At 38.6% G+C, this 24369-nt stretch overlaps 1 protein-coding gene across 22 annotated transcripts in view; it reads left to right on the top strand.

The window, feature by feature from the left end:
* LOC115430583 (peripheral plasma membrane protein CASK-like) overlaps positions 1-23261 on the top strand; it is a 50194-nt gene extending 26933 nt beyond the window's left edge. For 2 of the 22 annotated variants that reach the window (XM_030150680.1, XM_030150686.1), the window contains exons 9-29: positions 643-726; positions 931-1030; positions 2474-2490; positions 4583-4708; positions 4891-4968; positions 6424-6504; positions 9242-9430; positions 10258-10336; positions 10665-10750; positions 10848-10916; positions 11016-11084; positions 12381-12416; positions 12985-13023; positions 13536-13732; positions 14810-14925; positions 16405-16485; positions 16666-16746; positions 18055-18266; positions 18412-18495; positions 19278-19304; positions 21552-23261. In XM_030150680.1, the coding sequence (XP_030006540.1) occupies positions 643-726; positions 931-1030; positions 2474-2490; positions 4583-4708; positions 4891-4968; positions 6424-6504; positions 9242-9430; positions 10258-10336; positions 10665-10750; positions 10848-10916; positions 11016-11084; positions 12381-12416; positions 12985-13023; positions 13536-13732; positions 14810-14925; positions 16405-16485; positions 16666-16746; positions 18055-18266; positions 18412-18495; positions 19278-19304; positions 21552-21728 (2028 nt within the window). In that variant the 3' untranslated portion in view covers positions 21729-23261. Of the gene's footprint in view, positions 1-642; positions 727-930; positions 1031-2473; positions 2492-4582; positions 4709-4890; positions 4969-6423; positions 6505-9241; positions 9431-10257; positions 10337-10664; positions 10751-10847; positions 10917-11015; positions 11085-12380; positions 12417-12984; positions 13024-13535; positions 13733-14809; positions 14926-16404; positions 16486-16665; positions 16747-18054; positions 18267-18411; positions 18496-19277; positions 19305-21551 lie in introns of all 22 variants that reach the window. The other 20 variants (XM_030150692.1, XM_030150700.1, XM_030150740.1 and 17 more) reach the window with 16 other exon arrangements.
* Positions 23262-24369: the final 1108 nt, after the last annotated feature.

Below are 24369 nucleotides of genomic sequence, written 5' to 3'. Positions count from 1 at the left end.
AAGGAATGATATATGGCTTTTTAAATGGAATTATGCATTTTAAAACATTTCCCTGTGGTCTACATAAACTGTAAATGCTATGGTTGGGTCTGAATTCTTCATTAATTCAACTCCACAGGTCCATCTTCAATCCTATTTTTGACTAACGACATGAGAAAGGTCATTTTGAGCGCTGGCCCTTTAAATGCAAATGAGCCACTTCACGCCCCACCCCCTCCAGGTTGTTGACTCTGTCCTGTTCAACCACTTGTGCTCGTTAATACAACCAACAACTGAACATTTTAGGTAATCGGCTTGAAGTTTGGACATGTTTTCAGTTTTTACCACAACCGCTGCTGCTGACAAACAAACATGTTGTAGAAATCCACTTGATTTTTGCAGGAATTAATATAGAGATAGCTTTGCAACACCTGGAGGGTTCAAATTCAAACTTTATGAACTATTAGGGTCCAAATACACAAATAAATGTACCAAAGACTAATAAACGTGGGTTTAGCAAAATATGACCCTTTTAACACATTTAAGATGGGTTCATTAATTGTCTTTGCTAGTTCCACGTGTGCTCTCTAAGTGTGTGAATGTGTCGCCACTTTTATGCTGGTGATTTCCTCTTGGCCTTACGTGGTTTCTATGTGTATGTAGGAGAGGGACAGATACGCCTACAAGATCCACCTGCCAGAAACGGTAGAGCAGCTGAGGAAATTCAACGCTCGGAGGAAGCTGAAGGTCAGCACTGTGAAAAAGTTAAATGTACAGATCAAAAGTGATTATCTGAAAACAGAGGAAATGTTGCCTCCTCTGCACTACAGCTGCATCTTATCATCGACCCAAATTCTTATTTTCTCAAGTGTTACCCAAGATGTATATCTTGTTTATACAAAACCAGATTGTGAAGATTTATTGAGATGTTCTTTCAATACTGTATCTCAGGGTGCTGTGCTGGCTGCCGTATCAAGCCACAAGTTTAATTCTTACTATGGTGACCCTCCTGAGGAGCTACATGATTTTACAGACGATCCCACGTCTTCAGGTAAATCTTGAAAAGCCACTATATGCTCACTAGCGGATGAAGGTAGGATAATTTACTATTTTAAGCTTGGTTAATATTTTTGGCACATCTGCTAAATGATTAAGTTCCCCATCCGGATATGGGAAGTATTATCACGTGTTGTATCATTCTTGACCAAAGATGAAACGTTCAACAGCACAGTCAGGGCATTCACTTTCTAGCTCAGTTTCTATTCTCATGGGTTCTATTCTCAGACCGTAGTCACTGCCAGCTGTCTGTGTTGAAATGAAGACAGATGTTTCCTCATAGCCCCACTTCCCTGTCTCAGACCTGGACTTTCACTTCCTTTGCAAGTGACATACTTAACAATAGTAAAAGGCATATTGTGAGCTTTTGTTATTAACAAATGAAAATTCTGTTATGTGATACATCACCACTTAATGAATCATTTATGTGTTTTCTGCTACTGTGATTAAATATGCTGTGTTCTCCAGAGCATATGTCTGACAGGTTTAGCTCTAATTACAGTTACATAACATTGAATTTAGTCACATTGTGATTTTTGTGGACAGAATTGAAAACTGACTCTATTGCCCTACTTATCACAATGCACAGATAGTTTGACAAGATATTTTACTTTATCTAAAGCATATCATATTGGTTTAAAATAGTATTTACAAAATTACTAAAACCTAAAAAAATGTTGTGACTTTCAGAAGTTTCGCTCTGCTCAGTGTCCCTGAATCCATTATATTAGCACATAAATACTACACCACTACACTGCAGCCTTTAGTCCTTCTATAATTGCAAACTGATTAATTATCCTGCTCAACCTTCAACTTAAAGCAGCAATATAAATCCAAAAACGTCATACAAAGGAACAGTTTTCCTGCACAGTGTCTGCTTTTCCTATTCATGCTTCATGTACATAGCTAATTTGGTTTATAAGGTTTTGAATGCAGAACTTTTCCTTGTAGTGGAGTATTTTCATAGTGTGTAAATGTTCATGTTACTTAAGTAAAAGACGTGAGTACTTCTTCCCCCACTGCTGCAGACAGACATTCCTGTGCCTTGATAAGTCCATATTTGCTGAGGCAGCAGTCTGGAAGTCATGCTTCCTGGTGATTGGTTTATTTTTGCAGCTGTGCAGACATGTCGCAGGTCATTGACTTGTACAGAGGAGTAGATGCTTGCAGCAGAGTACTTAGCCAGCGTATTCATAGACTGCTTGTGCTTTTGCTGACTTTTTCCTCTTTACTTGCGCATTCTACCTCTGCCCCCCCCCCCACCACCACCACCACCTTTCCTCATGCTTTCCTCACAGCACTCTCTCCCCTCTCTGTCTTTGTCTTTTTTTCTGCTTCTTTGTGAGGTGTTAAACTCCGTAAACGCTGTGAACCTCCTCTAATCTCAGCTTCTCTTTCTTTGGTGTTGTGTTTTTTTCTTCTGCTGTGCTGTCTCTAGGACTGCTAGCTGCTGAAAGTACGTATCCCCCCCCCCACCCTCTGAGTCTTGGTGTGCGATATCATCATGACATCTTTGCAGGCTTCTGTTAATATTTTATTTTCCAAATTGTTCGATGATGTGGGTTTTATCTCTCTAAATCACTCCCTCTCTGTCTCCTCTCCTGTCTTCTTTTAAAGAACACCCTTTTTTTCTTTTTTAATGATGCTTGTTAAATTTACTTTATGACCTGTTTAGGTGATATTCTGTTTACATCCATCTTCATTATTCCAGTCATGGCGAGCTCTGTAAACACAAATTACCACAACATTCAAAATATAAATTTGTGGGATTAAAAAAACAAAAAGGTGATGGGAATTTTTTTTCTCTTTATTGATTTATCTTGTCTCTTAGCTGTCTTAACGCTCTCTTTTTAATTAATGTGCTGTAATATATTGAGTTTTTTTTAGGGTGCCTATTGTCATCAGGCTGGGGACTAGAGCAGGATACTAGCCATGTTGGCTAAAGCTGCCCCTTTTTACTGTTATTGATGCAGTTAATTAATTGAGATTGTCCATGATACAATAAACTAAACTAAACTAATTACACTCATTAGTGACATGTAAAACAATTGTGAATGTTTTTTTTTTTTTTTTTTTTTTACTTTTTATTTATATATTTTCATTTTTCCACAAAACAGAACATTCTCTGACATAGGGCCCTATGAATTAAAGTACAAGTAAATGGAATACAATAGAAATACCATAAAGGAAAATCACATGGAAAATAAATATTTTTTACCAAAGAAAATTACAGCAGTACAATATCAGTCATCAATTTTCATCAACAATCTTATAATAGCTCCCATTCCTTCATCAGTCACCCAAATACCAAATAATACAGTTCCATCTTTGTTCAAAAACGTCCATCTTTAGTTGTAGACTTGTGGTCGTTTTTCTTATTTCTAAGACTTTATTTCTTCCTCAGTTAACAGTTAAAACAGAGATCAGATCAGGGAAACTTCATTTTACTACTGTCTTCACTTTAGCACTCAAGTGTAAGATGTTAGGCTTATGCGAGCAGGTGTAATGATGAAAAAAAAGAAGTGCGAATTGTCTTTTAGATGTGGGTATTACAGTCGAACCAAAAATATAACTGAAACTACATCTATTACATCCTCTATCAATTCAGTGCTCAGTCTTTTAGTTGTTTTACCCTGCATTAGTAAAAAAAAAAAAACAAAAACATTAGTTTGTCATTTTTTTGCTTTTCGCATCTCACAACTGTTACTGTTTATTGATTAAACGTAGATGATAATATGATAATAATCAAGTCAGCTTAAAAATACTTTCATGTCTGGAATATTGTGATGCATGTAACCATATTTTTTCTCAAGTTTGAACAGTTTGAAGTGCATGTTTTTTCCCCTCTGCTGTCACTTTTTTCATTTCTCACAGTAACAAGTCTCGTTTTTTCTTAAAGGACAATATTTTTTGTAATATGAAGTATGTATAAGTATATATGTCATGCTTTCTTGTTAGCATTATAAACTTGAGACTCAACCTGTTATAGGGCAATGCAGGTTGTCCTCTTTAACACCACTAAAAAAATCACAAATGCCCTCGTAGTTATACCCTCAAACATCAAACTTACATCTGTTAGTAGTATTTTTTTTAGTGTTTTCTATTCTGCATTGTTTTCTTGGGTGCACTGCTCTTAACCCTTCATCCACAGTCCATGTATAGTGACTTACTGCAGTGACTTTCTCCTGATGTTGTATTGATGCCATGTACCGCTGTTTCTCTGGTTTTGCTGCATGTGTGGGCGATGCAGCAGGTACTTGGGGTTAAATAGTTCTGAGTGTTTCTGTGTGTTTTTTCTGTTGTCGTTTTTGTCTTTCTGTGTGTGTCTGTCTGTATTTTTTTTGTGTAGCATCTCTTTTTGCCTGTTTTTGGTTGTAACATTGGGTGCGTATGCTGATATGTATGTCATGTGTCCGTGTTTGCATTTTGTGTTGTACTGAATGCTTGGAAGGAATGCTTGTTATGTTTATCAATATATATGTTTGCTTTTTATACCAGCTTTATTTAAGGGTGTAACTTATAGCTGTGTGTGTGCGTGTGTGTGTGCACAGGGGCAGTATCACAGGTTTTGGACAGTCTAGAGGAGATTCATGCGTTGACAGACTGCAGTGAGAAAGACATGGACTTTCTCCACAGTGTCTTCCAGGACCAACACCTCCACACCCTGTTAGATGTGAGTAAACCACAGTGTTAAGGTTTTTTTATGTGTAGTTTGAACAATGGCCACAAGGTGTCATGACAAGTCAAGTAGTATCCTTTCTTTATTTAGTATTTCATGGTCTAATTTTTATCAATTTGTTTTTCTCTGAATCATTCAGTTACTAGTGGAGGCTAACTGTTTGGTTCTTCTTTCAGCTCTATGACAAAATCAACACCAGGTCGTCTCCTCAGATCCGAAATCCCCCTAGTGATGGAGTGCAGAGGGCCAAAGAGGTGAGACAATGACTCGAATGACCTGAATATTTAAGTTACAACACATCTAAAATCTAAAAATCTACAAGAAAGACATTTCTAACCCTACACATGCAAAAGAATGACACTGATAACCTGAGCTTGAAAGGCAGTAGTAAAAGGAGTCTGCAACAAGCATTTCTACCTGTAAAATGTTTCCAGGACAGACTAGACTTTAGGAGAGTCACTTCAGACCTGAACTCTAGCAGCAAAAGATCAGAAAAAAACAGGATGGATCTTACATGACTCTCTCTTCACAGTGCCAAATGTTCACTTTTCCCAGCATACAAAGCAGAAAAGAATATAGAGAGGCTCAGACTCAGACATTTTCAGTTTGCTGGACATTCCATGAGAGGAGAGGAAGAGATGATATCATCAACTTCCTCATTTACTGTTGGGAAATGGATTTAATACAAAATGATGATGATGATGATAGTGAGGAGGAGGAAAAAGCAACAAGTTCATCTAGAACTGTGGAAGAAGAAATTCAAGAACTGCTCCAAATTTCTGGACATGAACACTATGAAAACCTTTTGCAGGGGGGTTGATTTTGTAGCACTATGAAGAGTAGATTTAACTTGATAAGAGTAACAGGCATATAGACCCATGTAAAGCCTCGGTTCATGCTACACACTTTAAATGTACAGTGCTAATCCTATACAGGGGAAGAGGGTTTCTGAAAGGAAAGACTGGAATGGGAAAATATCTTGTTATTTCTCTTTAGGTTAATTTGTATTTTTTTGTTATTTCGGTCATTGCTCCCCTGTACGAGTACGTTTTTGTTTGTTTTTCTTTACATATATAGAAGTTATATACTGTACATGAACACATCTACACTGAATGCAAATATGAACTGATTAGACTCATTACGTACAGTTCTATTTATTTACTATTTATTCACCACCACGTACTTGCACTGTCACTTTACTCGAATTGTTTATTGCTACTGTATTGTCTATTGTTACTGATTATTGTGTTATGTGATTTGCACTTGTAGGTTTAGCTTGTAATCTTGTTGTACTGCTGTGCAATGACACACAAATTCTGATGCTGATGTAAATTGCTGATAAGATAATGCTGCCTGAAAATAATAAAAAGATAATTACAAAAAAAAAACCGCAGAACAAAACAACATTTGCAGGTGATTAGGAAGAAAATACATGAGCGCAAAGTTTCAAACAAAGATAAGCTGCGTCTGTTTTTACCACAGTTACTTGTTTGTGTTGCATTACTCAAAGTCTGTCAATTTGATCAGGTGTCATTTTCAGCAAATGCATGCTCTTAATGATGGTATTTTGGGGGAAACTGGGATAAATGTTGTCAGTACTTTCTACAAAGACACATCTATAAGCAGTAAAACTTGTTATATGTTTATTTTTTACTGAGCTGTACAATTAAAATCTTTATTGCTATGCTTCTCTTGCTGTCCTTCATCAGGTGCTGGAAACCATTTCATGTTACCCAGAAAACATGGAGGCCAAGGAGCTCAGGAGGATCCTCACACAGCCACACTTCATGGTAGGACGTCACATAAACCCACCACGCAGCAACAAAAACATTCACAATTTTATCAGCAGTCATGAGCGTCTGGTTACATCGTCTGCTTTTATGTGTGCACACGTCACTGCTTTCTGAGATTATAGCCCACGGTGTCAGAGGTGGGGTTCTTTGTGACAATCCACAAAGCTGCTTAGCACCTGAGCTTGGTGAGTCCGCAAGTAGGGACCAACACATGGTGAGGAAAAAAATGAGGATACGGACGCATTAGAGCAAGAGGAAGGGGTGAAGAGAAAATGTGGTCAGACTGGGGTCCAGATGGAAGTAGTGCAACAATCACAATGAGTGCTGGCACCTGCATGATTGTGAGATGAAATGGACCAAACACTAACAGAACAATTGGGGAGGATGTTGATGGTGGACTTAAAGTGAAAACTGAGGCAGGTAGGAAACTGTGCAACTTATTTTAAAGACATGTTGATTTTTTTGTGACACCTTCTTTTTTTTTTCTTTTTTTTTCATCTGTGAATATAAACACTGCTGGGTAGTCTGTTGTCTGGTTTGCTTGAGTGAAAAACTGAGTCTGACATGTATTTAGCGCCGTTAAAAGCTCACAAGACGAGGCGTTTTCCAGCCACCTCGGTCGGGTTCACTTACTGGAGCTGTCAACCTGGGCCGGTCTAATCCTGTTAGCCTGCCTTGCTCTCTGACCTGACAGTGGAGCATCCTGCCACACATATTTAACAGAGAATGGCCTTAGGACGATGAACAGAAGGGTTTTTATTTCAGACCTTTTTGTGTTATTTAGGGGTGTGTGTTCTGAATGAATGAAAACAGAATCATAATGTGGTGATTTTCTGTTTTTCTTGAAGTCATCGAGAATCAAATCGTGTCAGTGTGTGCATATTTTATGAATTTATTGACACCTGAATTGGCAAGAATAAATTGAACTTTGATTATGCATGTGTCATCCTCACGACACTATATTAAAATATGAGAAGTAGTCACTACAACCACTATTATAATGGAGATTTAGACAAACATAATGATGAGGACAGTTGTCATTTTGGTTCTCTTGGTGTTAAAATCTGTTTAGTTGCCCTGGTAAACATCTTTCCATGCCGTTTTGTTGTGTTACACTAATGGCCACAATAAGTCGAAACCCCTCAGTAGCAGCTGCTCACAGCTGTCATCATAAGTGAACATGTTGTCACGATGAGCAGATGCGATCATTTGGCAAACGCTGCTTGTAGATGTGTTTGTAAAAGTGCATTGTGTCAGTGTGTGACATGATCAGTGCCTTAAGAGGATTAGTGTAAGCCACACTCTTTGTAACACTGCGCTTATCCACTCATACACAGTGAGACTACATGTACAATCTCCTGTTCCTAACTCTTGATTGGAAGTCGGCTCGTCTTTTTTTGGTTGCTACTTGTTCATCCATTTTATCCATCATTCATTTTTTTCTGTTTACTTCTTTGTTCCATTGTTGGTTGTTTGTGGGATGTTCATTGTGATGGGTCAGTGTGTTTTTCTTGTACTGCTGCTGCAGTAACGAAACAATTTCCTGCAAAGGATCAATAAAGTATCTATCTATCTATCTATCTATCTATCTATCTATCTATCTATCTATCTATCTATCTATCTATCTATCTATCTATCTATCTATCTATCTATCTATCTATCTATCTATCTATCTATCTATCTATCTATCTATCTATCTATCTATCTATCTATCTATCTATCCTCATTCTCTGATGGGTGAAGTCAAGGGCATCACAGATGGACAGCCCACTACTTTTTGATTCATAACTTTTGAACCAGACAAGTTTAAGACAAATATGACACATAATTGTAAAGGTCTAAATGCCGTCTTAAACACAGTCAAAGGGCAAAATTTAGTTTCAAATATTTTTAAGTGAAAAATATCAAAAACTACTGCGTCACGGATGGACAAAAAATTGTCTATTTTTTGCAAGAATTACATTGTTCTCAAAAGTGAAGTTCCTATGACATTTTCATCCTAAAATGTTTTCAGTGTATACCTTAAACCCTCTATTTTACAACCTAATAATTGGTTAGAGGAAAAAAAAAAATTTGATCATACGATCAAGAGTTTTGACAAATGGCAGCGTCATGGATGGACAACAAAAGTAAATATTAAATGAAACATATTTTTCAATTATCAATATCATAGAATTTTTTTTACAATATTTACAACGTACAAATGATACTAACATTATATTCAAATTATTTTGCATAGATATATGCATTTATTACTTTAAACACTGTGTTTAGAATAGGACATAAATGATATAATAGACTGTTGCCTCCGCGACCTGGCCCTGATTAAGCGGTAGAAAATGGATGGACAGATGGATGGATAGTATAATAATTAAATATCAATGTATTTGGAATAAATGTAGTTTATTTATGAGAGTTTATAAAATGAACCCAGAATGACGGCAGAAAACTGTGTCACTTTCCAAACATTCAGACTCATAAAACTCCTCAAATTTTTTTTCACAAATTTCTTCTTATTTCAAAATTCATTTTCCCTAAAATATAAGTAATTACCTACCCAAAAATATAAGTTTGGTGTAGGTTATTGCAAATTAATTTTTTTGACCAGATGTTAACCTTCCCTTGACTTCACCCTAATGTTACTCTTCATAGCTTACAGATGTCCCCAAACATCTTAATGTGTCGGTACCTACTGGATTCTCCTTTAAAAGCAGAACTCTGTGTGTCCACCCAGGCTCTGCTGCAGACCCACGATGTGGTGGCCCATGAAGTGTACAGTGACGAGGCACTAAGGGTGACACCCCCACCCACTTCACCATACCTGAACGGAGACTCCCCTGATAGCACAAACGGAGACATGGACTTGGAGAATGTCACCAGAGTCCGCCTGGTCCAGTTTCAGAAGAACACTGATGAGCCCATGGTGGGTAGATGCATTTAGTCTTAGGTGCAGAAAAAAAAACCCCAATCATTTAGGCTCCGTTCACACTGCAGGCAAATGTGGCCCAAATCCAATTTTTTGGCCCATATGTGACTTGTATCGATTTGTTAAAGACTGTTTGTACAGCTCAAATTCGACCCAGGCCACTTTCATGTGTGGTCCTAAATCCGATGCGTATCTGATATTTTGCAACGCGACTTCATTCTGAACGGACAGGTCGCATTTATCCAACTCGTACGTCATTGAAATGCAACAAATGTTATTGTTATTATCATTGTGATTATTGTTGTTGCTAATGTTTGCTTGTGTGAGGGCCTTTGCCACCCCCCACCCCCCTCCCCCCCTTTGCTCTCTCCTTCTCTCTTCCCCCTTTCTTCTCTTTCCCCATGTTACTCTCTGTTGGGTCTGGCATCAAGATGCGGTTCCACAAAACCCAAAATAAAGACTGTGACTGCTGTTATGATGCTGGACAAGACGAGTCCAAAAACAAAAAAAAATGCGACAAATGACACAATTCTGAGGAGGAGTGGCGGGAAAAACATATTTACTTCCATAAACACAGTGCATGCCTGCGTGGTCACACACATCAGGACCTGTTTTGCGCATGGTCGCAAAACAGGGTCAGGGTCGCATTCAGTTCATACTCAAAACTGACTGAAGTCGCATTTAATGTGTAACATGAAAGAGCACACAATAAAACCCAAAAATCCGAACTGTGCATTAAGACCTGCTGTCTGAACGTAGCCTAACACTCCTTCTTTACAGTAATATGTAAGACTGATCCTGAGTGTTATTCTTGTCTTGTGAAGGGCATTACTCTCAAAATGAATGACCTCAACCACTGTATTGTGGCACGCATAATGCACGGTGGAATGATTCATCGACAAGGTATGCATCTACGTTGAAAGGACACACAAAAGCTAACATCACTCCTGTGTACTTAATTGCCACTGATGTGATTTTCTCTGCAGATGAGGTTTCTCATAAGGCATTAGTCGCTGGAGAGTTCATTCTTAGAGTATATTCTTCTCTCTCTTTGGATTAAGATCGTTGAATTAACAGTGAAATGTAACTCATCCTTATATTAGTCGGCCTCCCCCAGAGCCGTGTTAGTTGCCCATGGGATTTCCCAGTTTTTGGTGCGTGAAGCACTGCTATTTCTTCTCCCAAGAGTCTCGTTTATAGCCCTCATTATTTAATTATTTCTGCGCTTCAGGGACTCTGCATGTAGGAGATGAGATCCGTGAGATTAATGGCATTAGCGTTGCCAATCAGACGGTAGAACAACTCCAAAAGATGCTGGTAAGTCTGCTGTTATATAAAGTTAAATACACTGAATTTAAAGAGTTTATATGTTTGTAATGCTTATTCATATCAAAACACGCATTTGCTTTCACAGAGGGAGATGAGGGGTAGCATCACCTTTAAGATTGTACCCAGTTACCGGTCCCAATCAATGTCTTGTGAGGTAGTGGATTGCAAACACAACCACTTACTTGTACATTTTTTACATATTAAACAGCCAAAAATTGGAAAAAAAAAAACTGTTTTGTGTCTTGAACTACAGAAAGAGTCACCAGACGTATCCCGACAGTCCCCTGCAAACGGTCATGCCAGCGTAACCAGCTCTATCCTGGTAAGTTACTGAATAAAGGGAAGCTCGTAAAGACTATGGTACTGTTGCGATCTTTTTAATTACCAAAGAATAACTTTAGCCCATTCTGATTCCAACTTCACCTACTGTATCATTCTGAAAATGGTTACAAGAGTGTGGAGTAGTTCAGGGACATCCATATAACAGAATCACATGATACAGTTCAGGTTTTACCACATGAGAAGGGCTTGGCCAAAACTTCAATATTTAAGTCTAAACGACACTTATTTCATTTTTATTTTAGCCACGTTTTCTTGCCATTATACAATCATTTCCCATGAGGAACTGAAGCCACTTAAACCTTCCACAGTTCAACAACACAGTTATTCTGTAGCCTGTTTTGTTGTGTTAGTGTCATGTTTTAATACATTATTTCAGATTCAAACCCACAAACTAATTAACTGATTGAGGCAGAGGTTTTACTGCGACTCTGGTGGCTCTGAAATGAGTGATAGAATTGCTTTCTTTTCGACAGTTGATGAACAGCGTTTCTGCGGGTTATTAAAAAGTATTAAAAGTCATTAAATAGATTTTGTGAAAATTAAGGCCTTAAATGGCATCTAAAAGCATTAAGTTTGATGTCTAGAGGCATTCAAAAATTAAATACACTGTTGGGAAAAAGCATTGTTATCCATGATTTATTTTGATTGTATAAACGTTTTATAATTTTGATCAGAAGTATAGTGTGATGATTGACAGGCAGAACTCTTTAGTTGGCTATTGTTTATGCATGAAGTCACAACATCGGATTCTTCATGTGCTGTGAGCGTGCTCATGCTGTGGCGAAAGAGCGGAGGGAATGTTAGCAAACGGCAAAAAAAAAAGAGGGAAATGCAAGTTTCAGCAGAAGTGATTGAAGGAGGAACTATTCAGAACCTGGTTAAAGCCTGTCGATGGTAAACTGTCATAAAAATATGTGTAAAACTGTATCAACAGTTGGACATGGGCATTAAAAAGGGCATTAAAAAGCATTCAGTTAGATTTGTTGATACCTGCAGAAACCCTGATAAATGAACCAGCAGAATGTGATTATAGGACAGGTACAGAGGTGATAAACAAATTTTTTATTCAGATTTCACAACTTACTCAGGCTCAATTTTGACTCATCATCAAGGTTCAGGTTCAGGATTTCACAAGAGGAAATGTCAATTTGAGCCATTGTCACCTCTCACAGATTTTTACCTCTTTGTCAGTGTTCATGTCTGTATTGCGATTGTGTTTGTCAAAATAATCAAGTCACGGAACTCTAAAAACTGAAACTTCTGTCTGTCCATGTAGGATCTGCCATCGACGATTCAGCCCAAAGGACGCCAGGTGAGATTCCTTCCTCGCTTTTTTTTTTTTGTTATTGCATGACTGCACTTCTTCAGTCAGTCTGTTTGTCTCATTTACTGATGTAAATATATATATATACCACTCATTCCATTGCACAAGACATAGGGTCAGAGACTCAGGTTTTAGTATGCATGAATGTCTTCAGTTTCCTTTCATCAGTTTTAGAACATATCCCCCTGAGTTCAGCTTTAGTCTCATTGGTTCCTGCACAGTATTTCCAAGCTTCATCATGTTGAAAAGAAGATCTGTAACACACAACATAATTTGTGACGCCGAACATTCAGAAAAACTGTTTGTCCTGGCCATAAATGTCTCTACACATTCCCCATTCGGTGTAGATATCAGCCATTTTTGTGTGTTGCATGATTTATCTGTCATGCAAAAAGATCACATACACATTCACATATACACAAATAATAATGCATTACAAACAATGTAACATGTTTCATTCAGCGTCCCACCATGGGTCCCTCATCACGCCTCCTTTCTGCATTTTCTACTGCATGATATATGTGTAAGTGTGTGTGTGATGCTCTCAACCCCATAGATCTCCAGACCTGCTATCAAGGACAAATTGTCCATCAAGGTAAGATGCCTCCAAGCGGACCCCCTGGTAGACGTAGTTCCTAATTCCTCCCACCCCTCCCATTACAGCATTTGGTTTGTCATCATTGTGGTGTCTGGACTCTCCCATACTAGCTGTCAAGGCTTAGTCTTCATGTCTGGTTCAGTGGACATAAAGGGCGTCTGACAGTGTAGACGTCTGTGCATAAGCTGTTGATAACACAGGCGTACCCATAGGCAGTGCAGTGTGACAGCGCTTTGTTTATAACTTGCTGTTCATTAAACTCTATGTCTGTCCTTTACTGCTTTGGCTTATCTGCTCGTGATTTCACTCCACTGTCTATTCTCTCGTAATAAAGAGCATCAGCTCGGCATTTCTGACTTGTTTTGCAACGCAGTAGCCAGTCTTTTTCCTTATGGGCTGTTTGGCCCATCATGTTATTTCCCCTGTATCCTCCTATGATCCCAGTCGTGTTTTGTCACAGATGCACTGCCTAACAAATGTCCCTCTGCCTTTTCCTCTCTACTCTACAGATTTATGTACGCGCTCAGTTTGAGTACGATCCATCAAAGGACGACCTCATCCCATGTAAAGAGGCGGGCATTCGCTTCCGGGTGGGAGACATCATTCAGATCATCTCCAAGGACGACCACAACTGGTGGCAGGGAAAGCTGGAGAATACCAAAAATGGCACTGCAGGCCTGATCCCCTCACCTGAGCTGCAGGAGTGGTGAGTGTTAGACCCAGAGCATGGAAACACATCCATGTTAAATCTTAATTTGGCAGATGATCGAGTTTTTGGGGTTTATATAGATAAGGTCAAAAAATAAATAGTACTGCTTTTCTACTCTGCTTTAAATTTTCTGTAAATGGCCTGTTTTCCGGGGTAATTACAGTATCTAATACTGTTGCACTAACCTATGGGTTTGTAGCCTCTCAGGTGGCTAGACTAGTCATTACATTCCAGTCACTCCAGCCACAGCATCTGTCTGCACTAAAGTGTGGGGATTTAGTCTATGTGAACTTGCAGAGTTTGTATAACGTGTTGTTTTGATGCTACTGGAGGATTAATGTTGAAGAATTACCCTAAGTCTGTCGGCTGCAGGTCGGTTTCTGAACTCTGATGTGTAGTGAGTCTGATTTGCACAGATTCTTAAGAGTTATCCAAGTGTGAAAATGTTTTTGATTGCTCATAAAGATCCATTGGGACAAATTACATTGCCACAGTTTCTGTAATCAATGGAAACAGCGCAGCTGTATGCACAGGAAAATGTGGACTGAAGTAAACTGTGTTTACTTTATCTAGTTATTGTCAATATTGTGCTAATGTAGATCCAAAATGTTGCAAAAATGCAGGGTTTCTAGTTAAATAACAATAACAAACACACAGCCAAAGCCCTCAGAAACCAGATAAAACTAAAGGAAAATTTGTAGTTTGGTTGTCACTCACCTACTTTTGTATAAAGTGAGATCTTGCCAGATCAGCCACCTGTACTGTCCATGTAAACAGCTGCTTTAGAAGCGCTTGTCAAAGTGATTTGGGGTTGAAGAATTATCGTCCCTGTCGTTTCAACTATGGATGATCAGTAACAGCCAGAGCGACAGCCATAGTGTTAATGCTAGTCCTTTCATTTATGTGCACAACCAAAAGAAAAACTGTGCAGGCATGGATCATACTCTAACTCACAGTCTTATTTTATTTTATTTGGAGTACAGTGATGTGTGCAAGTTCTGTGTTTGCTTCAGCTCTGCAGCATCGAGTCAACAGAGACAGAATAGAAAAGTAAATATGTGTGTTGTTTTTCAGGCGTGTGGCCTGTATAGCGATGGAGAAAACCAAACAGGAGCAGCAGGCCAGTTGTACCTGGTTTGGCAAGAAAAAGAAACAGTACAAAGACAAATATCTGGCCAAGCACAATGCAGGTAAGCCAGAACACAAGGAAGCAGGGAAATGGACCATCGGCCTCCGCTAACACCTGGTAGTGCTGTGAAAATGGATCAGGGACTTGTTTGACACGAACTGAAGAATGTATAAATAAATGCCAAGCACAAGCTGATTACCAGTGATCCTCTAGTATGATGTGTGTTATGGTGAGCAGGTAGACTTGACCAGTATCCTCTGTAATGTTCGGTGTCTAACAGCTGCACGCCTGTTGCATTTTTCCCTCCGAGACCTTTCCTACTGCTGTTAAAATTTTGCCTTGATGTCTAGTGACTAACAATGTTGCAATTAACAGCTTTTGACGTTTGAGTTTTGTTCCTGTTTGGTGTATTTTTGTTCAATCGATCTTCTTTTATGGTGTCTGTTTTATTAACCCTTCCGCTCCCACCCTCTGTCCATATTTCATGCTGTCTCTTACCCAATGACATGGCTGCATGTAAGTAACTCCAGACAGCTGGCGTTCAGCTTCTGTGTTTTTTCTCCCTAAACTCTCTGCTTGTTTTTCTCCTTATGTTTCCTTGACTTCTGAGTGACAGCCATGTTGTTAAGAGCTGCTCTGTTTAGTCTGGCACCAGAATCTAATCCACTTTGGCCGAATACTAGTCATTTTAACATTGTTCAGCTTAGTTCTGTTTTGTTCTGACCAAGGTTAGTGTAAATAAGCAGGTTTTAATGCTTTCTCAGGGCAGTTGACCTTGGTCAGGTCTTCTTGAAGCTTGTTTGAACTCAGATGGTTTACATTATCATTTGAATAATTCAGCTTTAAATATTAAAAACCACCTGATTGAAGCTTGATTTAAGCCACAGAGAGAAAACAGTTTGGAATGAATATTAACCTGTCCTCTCTGCTCTTCTGTTCAGTCCTTACATATTTACTCACAGAGTTTGTGTTGATACTAAATACACGCAGGAAAATCGGGTGAACCCTTACGAACGGTCACTTTCTGTACTAATTTGTTTATTTACTAAGAGAAAAGAGGATAACACCGATTGTTGAAGTCACAGATTTGCGTACGTTTTCCACACAAAAACATTTTCAATCATTTTTATAAATTACAGAATATGTTTCTGACTATGTTTCCCATCACGTTAATGCAAAAAGTAACATTCTTAAGGGTTCACACACTTCCTTGGAACTAATTTTTCTCATTTTTTCGGCTGTCTGTATTTAAAGTTGACCACTCAAAAGCAAAATTCATGAATGTTATAATGTCGTTTTTTAGGTAAATGTTAATCACCTCTGGGGTGTCCTATTGTGTGTTATTAATTGCTTTAAACTGTTATCACTTACTGTTTAATAAATGTTAATATAGACATAGTAGATAATGTAGTGCTCTAGAACCAGAAAGGCATATTCATCATTTTCACACTCCACATATGTGTCGGTTCTTGATAATTGGCTAAACCCATGCTAATTAACAAATGCAGTGCTAACTACATGTTTCTTCCTCCTGCTGCAGTATTTGACCAATTAGATCTGGTCACGTATGAAGAAGTCGTCAAGCTGCCGTCATTCAAGAGGAAAACGCTGGTTTTACTTGGTGAGTAACAGCTGTAAAATTGGTTTAATTTAGTTTGTTCCCTTTTTCTTGGAGTGTAGCAGACACTTTTGTGCCACTGTAGACTGAAAAAGTGAAGTTAATTCATAAAAATGCAGTGTGAGTTTTCTTCCCCTTTGCATCAGCAGTAGTTTGATCTCTTTGCTGTCTGCTTTTATTCAGGTGCACACGGAGTTGGTAGGAGGCACATCAAGAACACGCTCATCACCAAACATCCTGACCGCTTCGCCTACCCCATCCCTCGTAAGAAGACACTCACGCACTAACACAACTCCACAGCTACAAATGAAAGCTTAAAGCAGCATTGGGGTAGAAAAATGGAGCTCGTACATGCATATAAGCTTTTGAAACACATTCATTTTCTTAGCTGGTTCGTGCAAATCTGGCGTCTGGTGGTGACAGAGTCCAAAAGGCTAATTGGAAGCGCACTGATGTGTTTCTGCTGCTGTTATAACCCATAAATGCCCACTGCTAGTTTTGTGGCAGGTCCCCAAATGAATCATTATCTATTTTTAACATTTCTTAAGTGATTTATCACCATTCATTGTAATATTATCCTCTGTATTTTGCGTTTTTTTCCAGTGAAAATCAAGTATTTTCTTATATTTAATTTACTGATTATGTAGATCAGGGGTGTCCAATCCTGGTTGTTGAGGGCCGGTATCCTGCATGTTTTAGATATTTCCCTCTTCCAGCACACCTGACAGTTGTTATCAGGCTTCTGAAGAGCTTGATGATTGGCTTATCATTTGAATCAGGTGAGTTGGAAGAGGGATAGATCTAAAACATGTAGGATACCGGCCCACAGAATTCAGATTGAGATGCACCACTTTACAACACCCCTGATGTAAATGCTCATTAAAGCTAAGATTAAAGTTGAGGTTTATTATGTCTGAAACAGAGAAAAGTGATGGAAAAGGTTACTTTTTCATCCAAAAACATGTCTCCATCCACTGTCATTGATCCAACTCCATGGGTTTTACTGGTGAATCAATTTTGCAGAAGATGATTGTGTTTCCACGTTCACTTTTGAGCCTCTGAACGTCCAAATGGTTCATTTCTGATGACAAACTGCATTTTACACCAATTATTTACATGTATTGATAGGTTTAGTGGATTAGAAATGATTAAACCTTTTAGATCAGTAGACGGTTTTGGTTGCCAGTGGCTGTTCGGATCTTTGAGGGTTAGATTCTGTTGGGTTTCTGTAAATTGGCTTAGAGTCTGGTTTTGACCAACTCTATATATAAAATGTCAAGAGATAACTTTCTTGTGATCTGGCGCTATATAAATAAAATTTGATTGATTGAGTGATTTAATTGGTTTTCCCCTGTAAGTCGCTTTGGAAAAAAGCGTCTGCCAAATGCGTAAACATAAACATAAACATAAACATTAAATAAGCTATGTCCTTACAGTCACTCAGTGCAAAAAATGCGAAAAAGTAATGATTGACCTCCATGTTGCTACCCAGAAAGAACTCCCTTCTCTCATCTTCCCTTTCTCCTTTCTTTCTCCTTCATTGTGTGTTCATCCGTCTGCGTCTCTGCTCAGACACGACTCGACCTCCGAAGAAGGACGAGGAGAACGGAAAGAACTACTATTTTGTGTCTCACGACCAGATGATGCAGGACATCAGTAACAATGACTACCTGGAGTACGGCAGTCACGAGGACGCCATGTACGGAACCAGACTGGAGACTATCAGGCAGATCCATGCTCAGGGCATGATCTCCATCCTTGATGTTGAGCCACAGGTAACAAAGGTGCCCAATTAGCTATACATTCATAATAAACACCCGTAATTTGACCTTTCTAAGGAATGAGTCAATGGTGTTAATGGAAATGCATTAGCAGCAAAAGTGAGTGTGTTGGGCTGTTTGAAATGATTTGATGTCCCTGTTCCTTCAGGCTCTAAAGATCCTCAGGACAGCTGAGTTTGCTCCTTATGTCGTCTTCATCGCAGCCCCGACCATCACCCCGGGCATGACTGAGGTAAACACTAAGCTTTATTCACTCTGAAGTCCACTCCTGCTTTATATGCACGCACTAACTCATTCCATTCACTCCTAAGGCACTTTCACACTGACATAACAGAAGTTTGGATATTAAAGGTAGGGTAGGAAATGTTTTCCTGGAGCATAAATATACTACTATTTTGCTTGTTTAGAACATTATCTGAATAAGTGAATATCTAGTTAGAACAGGGGTTAGGGTTAGGGTTACTTACACGCACACACATTTATCTACATATATAAATGATTGTGAAAAGTCCAACTTCTAATCTAATACACTGATAAATATAACTTGAAACAATAATCGTATTTGTTGTTTAGGTTCATTATGATGTGGTCAGGTGTTTTCTTATCTGTGAATGAGCCATGAGAAAAACTTAGCGAAGGTTAGTGAATTGATGTTGAGCAGCGTTCATGAAACCTCAGAAACAAGCATTGTGCGTTCCGGTACTCTGGAGGCGTGGCTTTGGGGGGCAGTCTGAAGAAAGGGGTTTGGTCTTTTGAATTGTGTATTTTCAAAATGTAGCTTACTTGGAACTGTTTTTCCAGGATCTCCTACCCTACCTTTAAGTACAACCCAAATATGTGTTTTATAGAAAATATCAGTCTTTGTAAAAACACCACAAAGGGAGAAGAGACAAAACCAGTGTGAAAATGACCAGATTTTTTTTTAGTTTTTCATTGTTTCTCACTGCACGCTCCCTGTTTGCTTTAAGCATGTTTGTATTTTCTTTGGCATGCGTAATTTCATTTGCACTGAAGGTTCCAAAGTGGTGCAGAAAACTACCTGTAAGTACTGACTGACTGCTGTGTTCGGATGTGGTAGAAAAGCATGTCTAGCCATTTGTTTGTGTGGTACAAGTAGTTGTTAGCTTTTTGATTTCTTGTAAATCCTCTAATCCCCCATTAATCCTCCTAATTGTGGTCTTTCACAGTGGGTGCATCTTCTTTTGTGTTACTACTTCATGCTCTCTCTTAGTTTTTGTCCTTTTCCTCTGTGTTTACTAGTATTTGGTTGCATACGATTGCAAATGACGGTAATATTGGGATTTTGTTGTAGATTATTCAGGCACATATTGAAGAGATTTGAAAGAAAAGGGGCTTTGTTAAAGGTTCGGTGTGTAATCTTTAGTAGTAAAGTTTCAATGAAATAAGCAAATCGGTTTGTTTTGTGCTTTTTAGTTGGAAACAAGAAAAGCACCTGGAGAGTGCAGACCTCCACCAAGGCAGATCAGTGCCCCCCCAATCACCACTAAAATTTAATCATTTCTTCTGTGTGCCAGTGTCAACATTTCCTGAAAATTTCCTGAAAATCCGTCCATAACTTTTTGAGTTATCTTGCTAACAAACAAACACACAAAGCAAAGCAATCACAATACCTCCTGTCGGAAGTAATAACAGAGCTGAACTGACTATTGGCACTAATACACCTGGACAATGGGAAAAAGAGAATAATGCGCCTGTTTGGATGTTTCTGAGTTGCTTTCAGGCAGAAAAGCTTTAACTGTTGTGTAGCTGGAGCTTTGTTTATAAAAAAGCTTTCTTTTTTGCATCAACAGGCGCTTCCTGTTTGAACAAACTTCAAAATAAAAGCCCTTAAGTAAAAGTCTTTTCTCTGAATAATTATCAGGTTTGTCATGACTCTCTTTTACTGTTAACAGTCGACTGAATTATCTATAATAAATAAAGTATATCGTCACTGTCGGGCAGAAACCTCATAAGTCCATTTTTGTTTTTTGGGTTTTTTTTTGTCATAAAATGATTCTGTTTTTCAGTCTTCACGTACAGAAATATTTAACCAACGAAAAGTGTTACAGCTTGTGACTACATCTCTTAACTCAATTCATTTATTTTGAATATACATCCTTTTTCCAGTTTGCTGAAAAATAACCGTTTTGGACATAAGAGGTTTCTGCCCAACATTGACGATATGATGTATTTTCTTAAAATAAACTTAAACCATCATGAATTGCTTGTTTCTCTCGGTTTGGGTTGTAAAGGGTCTTTGTCACAGAAGAGACCGGTCGTTGCAAATAAAGGAAAATATGAGTTTTGGACTCATTTTTAGTTTTCGGGCAATATTATGACAATAGGTTGAAACGAGTTGAAACAGACCTTTTTTTTGTTTGTTTGTTTGTTTTTTTACAAACGGCACAGTAAAAGTCTCCTGTTCCCTCTACATCCGTGGTTCTCCACTCATTTCACCAAGACACTGTAATTAAATCCTCATGGACTTCAGAAAATATACACATTTCTCCTCTTCACAAATGCTCTGGGCATTTATTCATTCGTTCATTCCCAGCTATAAAGGGGTGAAGGGGGGCTTCATCCTGGAAAGGGTTGACGCATACATACAAACAACCATACACTCTCATATTCACACCTACAAGCAATAAATTTAACATTTAAATTACTTGTTTTAACCATACTCAAGTGGGCCGGATCAGTAAAACAATAGCAACATAACTTATAAATAATGACAACTCTAAATTTTTCATCTTTGTTTTAGCGAAAAAAGTAATATTACAGTTTGAAAATTGTTATATTTGCAAATTATCCTTAACAAAAAATGTGAATAAATTAAAATTTCTTTAGAAAAATAAGTGAATTTTAGCCATATAGTGACTCAGCTTGTATTCACCCATGTGCATTACAACTTACAGATCACAGTGGATCTACAAAAGCACAAAACATTGAATAACAGACATCTGGAACTGAGAAATATAGTATTTAACTATATGATCAAAACAGCTTATCAAGGCTCAGTGACTCTTGACTGTCAATGTCCTGATACATTTGTACGTTTCACACCCCTGCTGTAGATTAAATTGGCTCATTTTAAGGTGTTGTTTTATTTTCTGGTGATTATACACAAATGAAAACAGTTTTATGAATCTGAAACTCCATTTGCACAGTTACATCCCACTAAATCTTACACACTGAACCTTTAAATTAATATAATACACTTGTGGAATCCCAAATATCCAGAAGGTACAGTGCAGTAATCTTTAATGTCATTTTAAATTTGCCTGTCAGGACGATTCCCTGCAGCGACTCCAGAAGGAATCGGAGATGCTGCAGACCACCTACGCCCACTACTTCGACCAGACCATCATCAACAACGAGATCGACGACACCATCCGCCTGCTGGAGGAGGCCGTGGACCTGGTGTCCACCACCGCCCAGTGGGTCCCCGTCTCCTGGGTCTACTGACACACACTCCAACGGCACTGTAGTTCATTCAACGCGAACAATCCATCACCTCTGATCCAACGTGGATGCTAAACTCTGAATCAGAACCCCTCGAACCGCACTGCTCGCACCAGAACCACAAATTTCTGTAGATAAACTGTTGTAGAAAAGGGGAAAAACGAAGAAACTAATGACTCTGACGACAGAGACTTCGACCTGCCCCTCTTTTTCTCAACAGCCTCAAAGGCATATTCCTGTGTACATATATACATATATATAAATATATATATAAATGATACAAAATGAAGTGAATATGGTTCTGTCCTTATGTAGTTAAAGGGTGGGGAACAGAGGGGCAGTGTGGTAGATATTTTGTACTTCTTTGTTTTTTTTAATTGATGGATGGGTGGTAATATTGGAAAGGCAATAGTGAGCATGACCATAAAGCAGTCTTATGTGGGTGCCTGTGTGTGTGTAGACCTGTTCAGGCACTTGTTGTGGTACTCTGTGTCCCCCTCACCCCGCCATCCTCTAATCTCCTCGGCCCCTGTGACAAACAAGCCGAACTTTGAAGCACATTAGAAGCTGCTACAGTGGCGACAAGTAACTCCCTCAGCTCCAAAAAAAAAAAAAAAAAAAAAAAAAAAAAATACAAGTTTGAGCGAAGCAAAAAGCACAGGAAACTTAGCAGTTTCGTGTCCCCTCATCTGTCCCTCCCAAATGCCCTTTATTTATTTTTATTTTTATTTTTTGCCTCTGTGTCTGTTGAAGGAGCATGCAGCATTATCGCTGTGCTGCTGCTGGATCCTGTGGTACTTTCTTTCCCTTTTTTCCCCTTTTTCCTTTCCCTCCCCGACCTACGACCTCCAACGGTCTTTGTTTACATCTCAGTTTTTGCACAAAAATGGACAACGAAGACGACGACGTGTACTGCATCCGGTCATCTCAGTTTTCAGTCTGTCTTGCCTTCCTTCTCTCTGGCTGTCTCTCCCTCTCCTCTGTACATGAAATCAGCGGGGGAAGGACAAAAAACAGAAAAAAAAAAAAAAAAAAAAAGCTCTGAAAAGCACTGACATCCACCGCTAAACATGGCTCCTGGACGGAAAGAAGGAAAAATAAATAAACTGCCTTATCGGAGCCTTATTGGGGGAAGGAGTCGCTAACACCTATGCACACCCCTGGTTCCTTCCGGGCAGACGCGACAGCCATTTTCTTCTTTCCTCACACAAATAGGGAGTCGTGATTGTTAAAAATAATGTTTGTAGGACGAGGGGGGGGGGCGTCATGTAGGTGGGATAAAGCTAATCGTAGAGCCACTGTTTTGGAGCTGTTAACTGTTGTCTTTAAAAATATAAGGAGTATTCTTGTTTTGAGGGAGAGAAAAATAACTAAATTTTGTGTGTAAATGTTTCAATGGTGCGTACGTCATACGAGTGAATTTACCAAGAGCCAGTGTATATTAACCCTTAAAAGAAGCTCAGTATGTGACATAATCTCTTCACGCTTTGCCAGAAGTGGCCGACGCTGCCTCACCTTCGGTTTCAAAGAAAGAAAAAAGAAAAAAAAAGAAGAAAAATGAAAGACGTCATTTAAGAATATTTTTTTCCACTGCTGGGTGCGGCGGCCGTCACAACACTTCAAGTAAAGTGTCTTCATTTCAAGTCCTGTGTAAATTACCTCTGCAAATGACAAAAGCAGCTCTTCTGTATGAAATGTTGTTTTTTTTTTTCTTTGTTTTTGTTATTTCATTTTTAAAAAAAATATATTTCCTTTTACGTGTTTAAAGTAAACGGCCTTGTTGTCCTTTTCATCCCAGACGTGTGTGGTGGGTGTGCGAATGCATATCTGAGAATTTATCTAAACAAACCACTTGTTTTAAAAGTGAGGATTAACACACTTCAATTCTCAATGATCCCTTTTTAATGAGACACAAACATGGCCGTGTGAATCTATATTCAATGCCACGCCTGCGAGAACAATATAATGAAGGTCTACATAAAATGCATTCGTCTCATAAATAATGCACAATTGCGTAGTTGACCGTAGATTCAGTTTGTTTGTAAAGCAGTGGTTTTTAAGAAGTCATCCTCCTGCAAACGAAGGTACATTTTTCTGTCTGTTGATTCGAAGGACGTAGATTCAAGGTAAACCAAACGTCTGGGCTTTAAAGAAGGCTTTTCTCTGCTTTATTTCAGAGAAAATGTTCACCGAGAAATTCAGTCATTGAGAAGCGAAGTTAATTAAGAAGGCAAGGTCTCTGAGAAGACATGGATTAAGCACAATATGGAATTATTTAACTTCCACTGTGAAAACGCTAATAAGATGGTCTGCCTTATATTCACAGTTGAATGTTTGATGTATGTGTTTTTTCTTTGCTTTCTGTATGATCCACAGAATACCAATAATTCTGTTTTTCAATAACTCTCAAATCAGCAGACGAGTGTAGTCATCCAGGACGTGTAAAGCGAGTTTCTCCGAATACAGGGGTGTCAAACATAAAGCCCGAGGGCCAAAACCGGCCCACTAAAGGTTCCAGTCCAGCTCAGGGGATGAATTTGCCAAGTGCAAAAATTACGCAGAAGATATGGGTGTCAAACTTGATTTATTTTACTCCAAAATTTTAACTATAATTTCTGGACTATAAGCTGCTACTTTTTTCACC

Source organism: Sphaeramia orbicularis, chromosome 2 (genome assembly GCF_902148855.1).
Source record: "Sphaeramia orbicularis chromosome 2, fSphaOr1.1, whole genome shotgun sequence".
Taxonomy (NCBI): domain Eukaryota; kingdom Metazoa; phylum Chordata; class Actinopteri; order Kurtiformes; family Apogonidae; genus Sphaeramia; species Sphaeramia orbicularis.
This window is presented reverse-complemented; position numbering and strand designations above follow the sequence as displayed.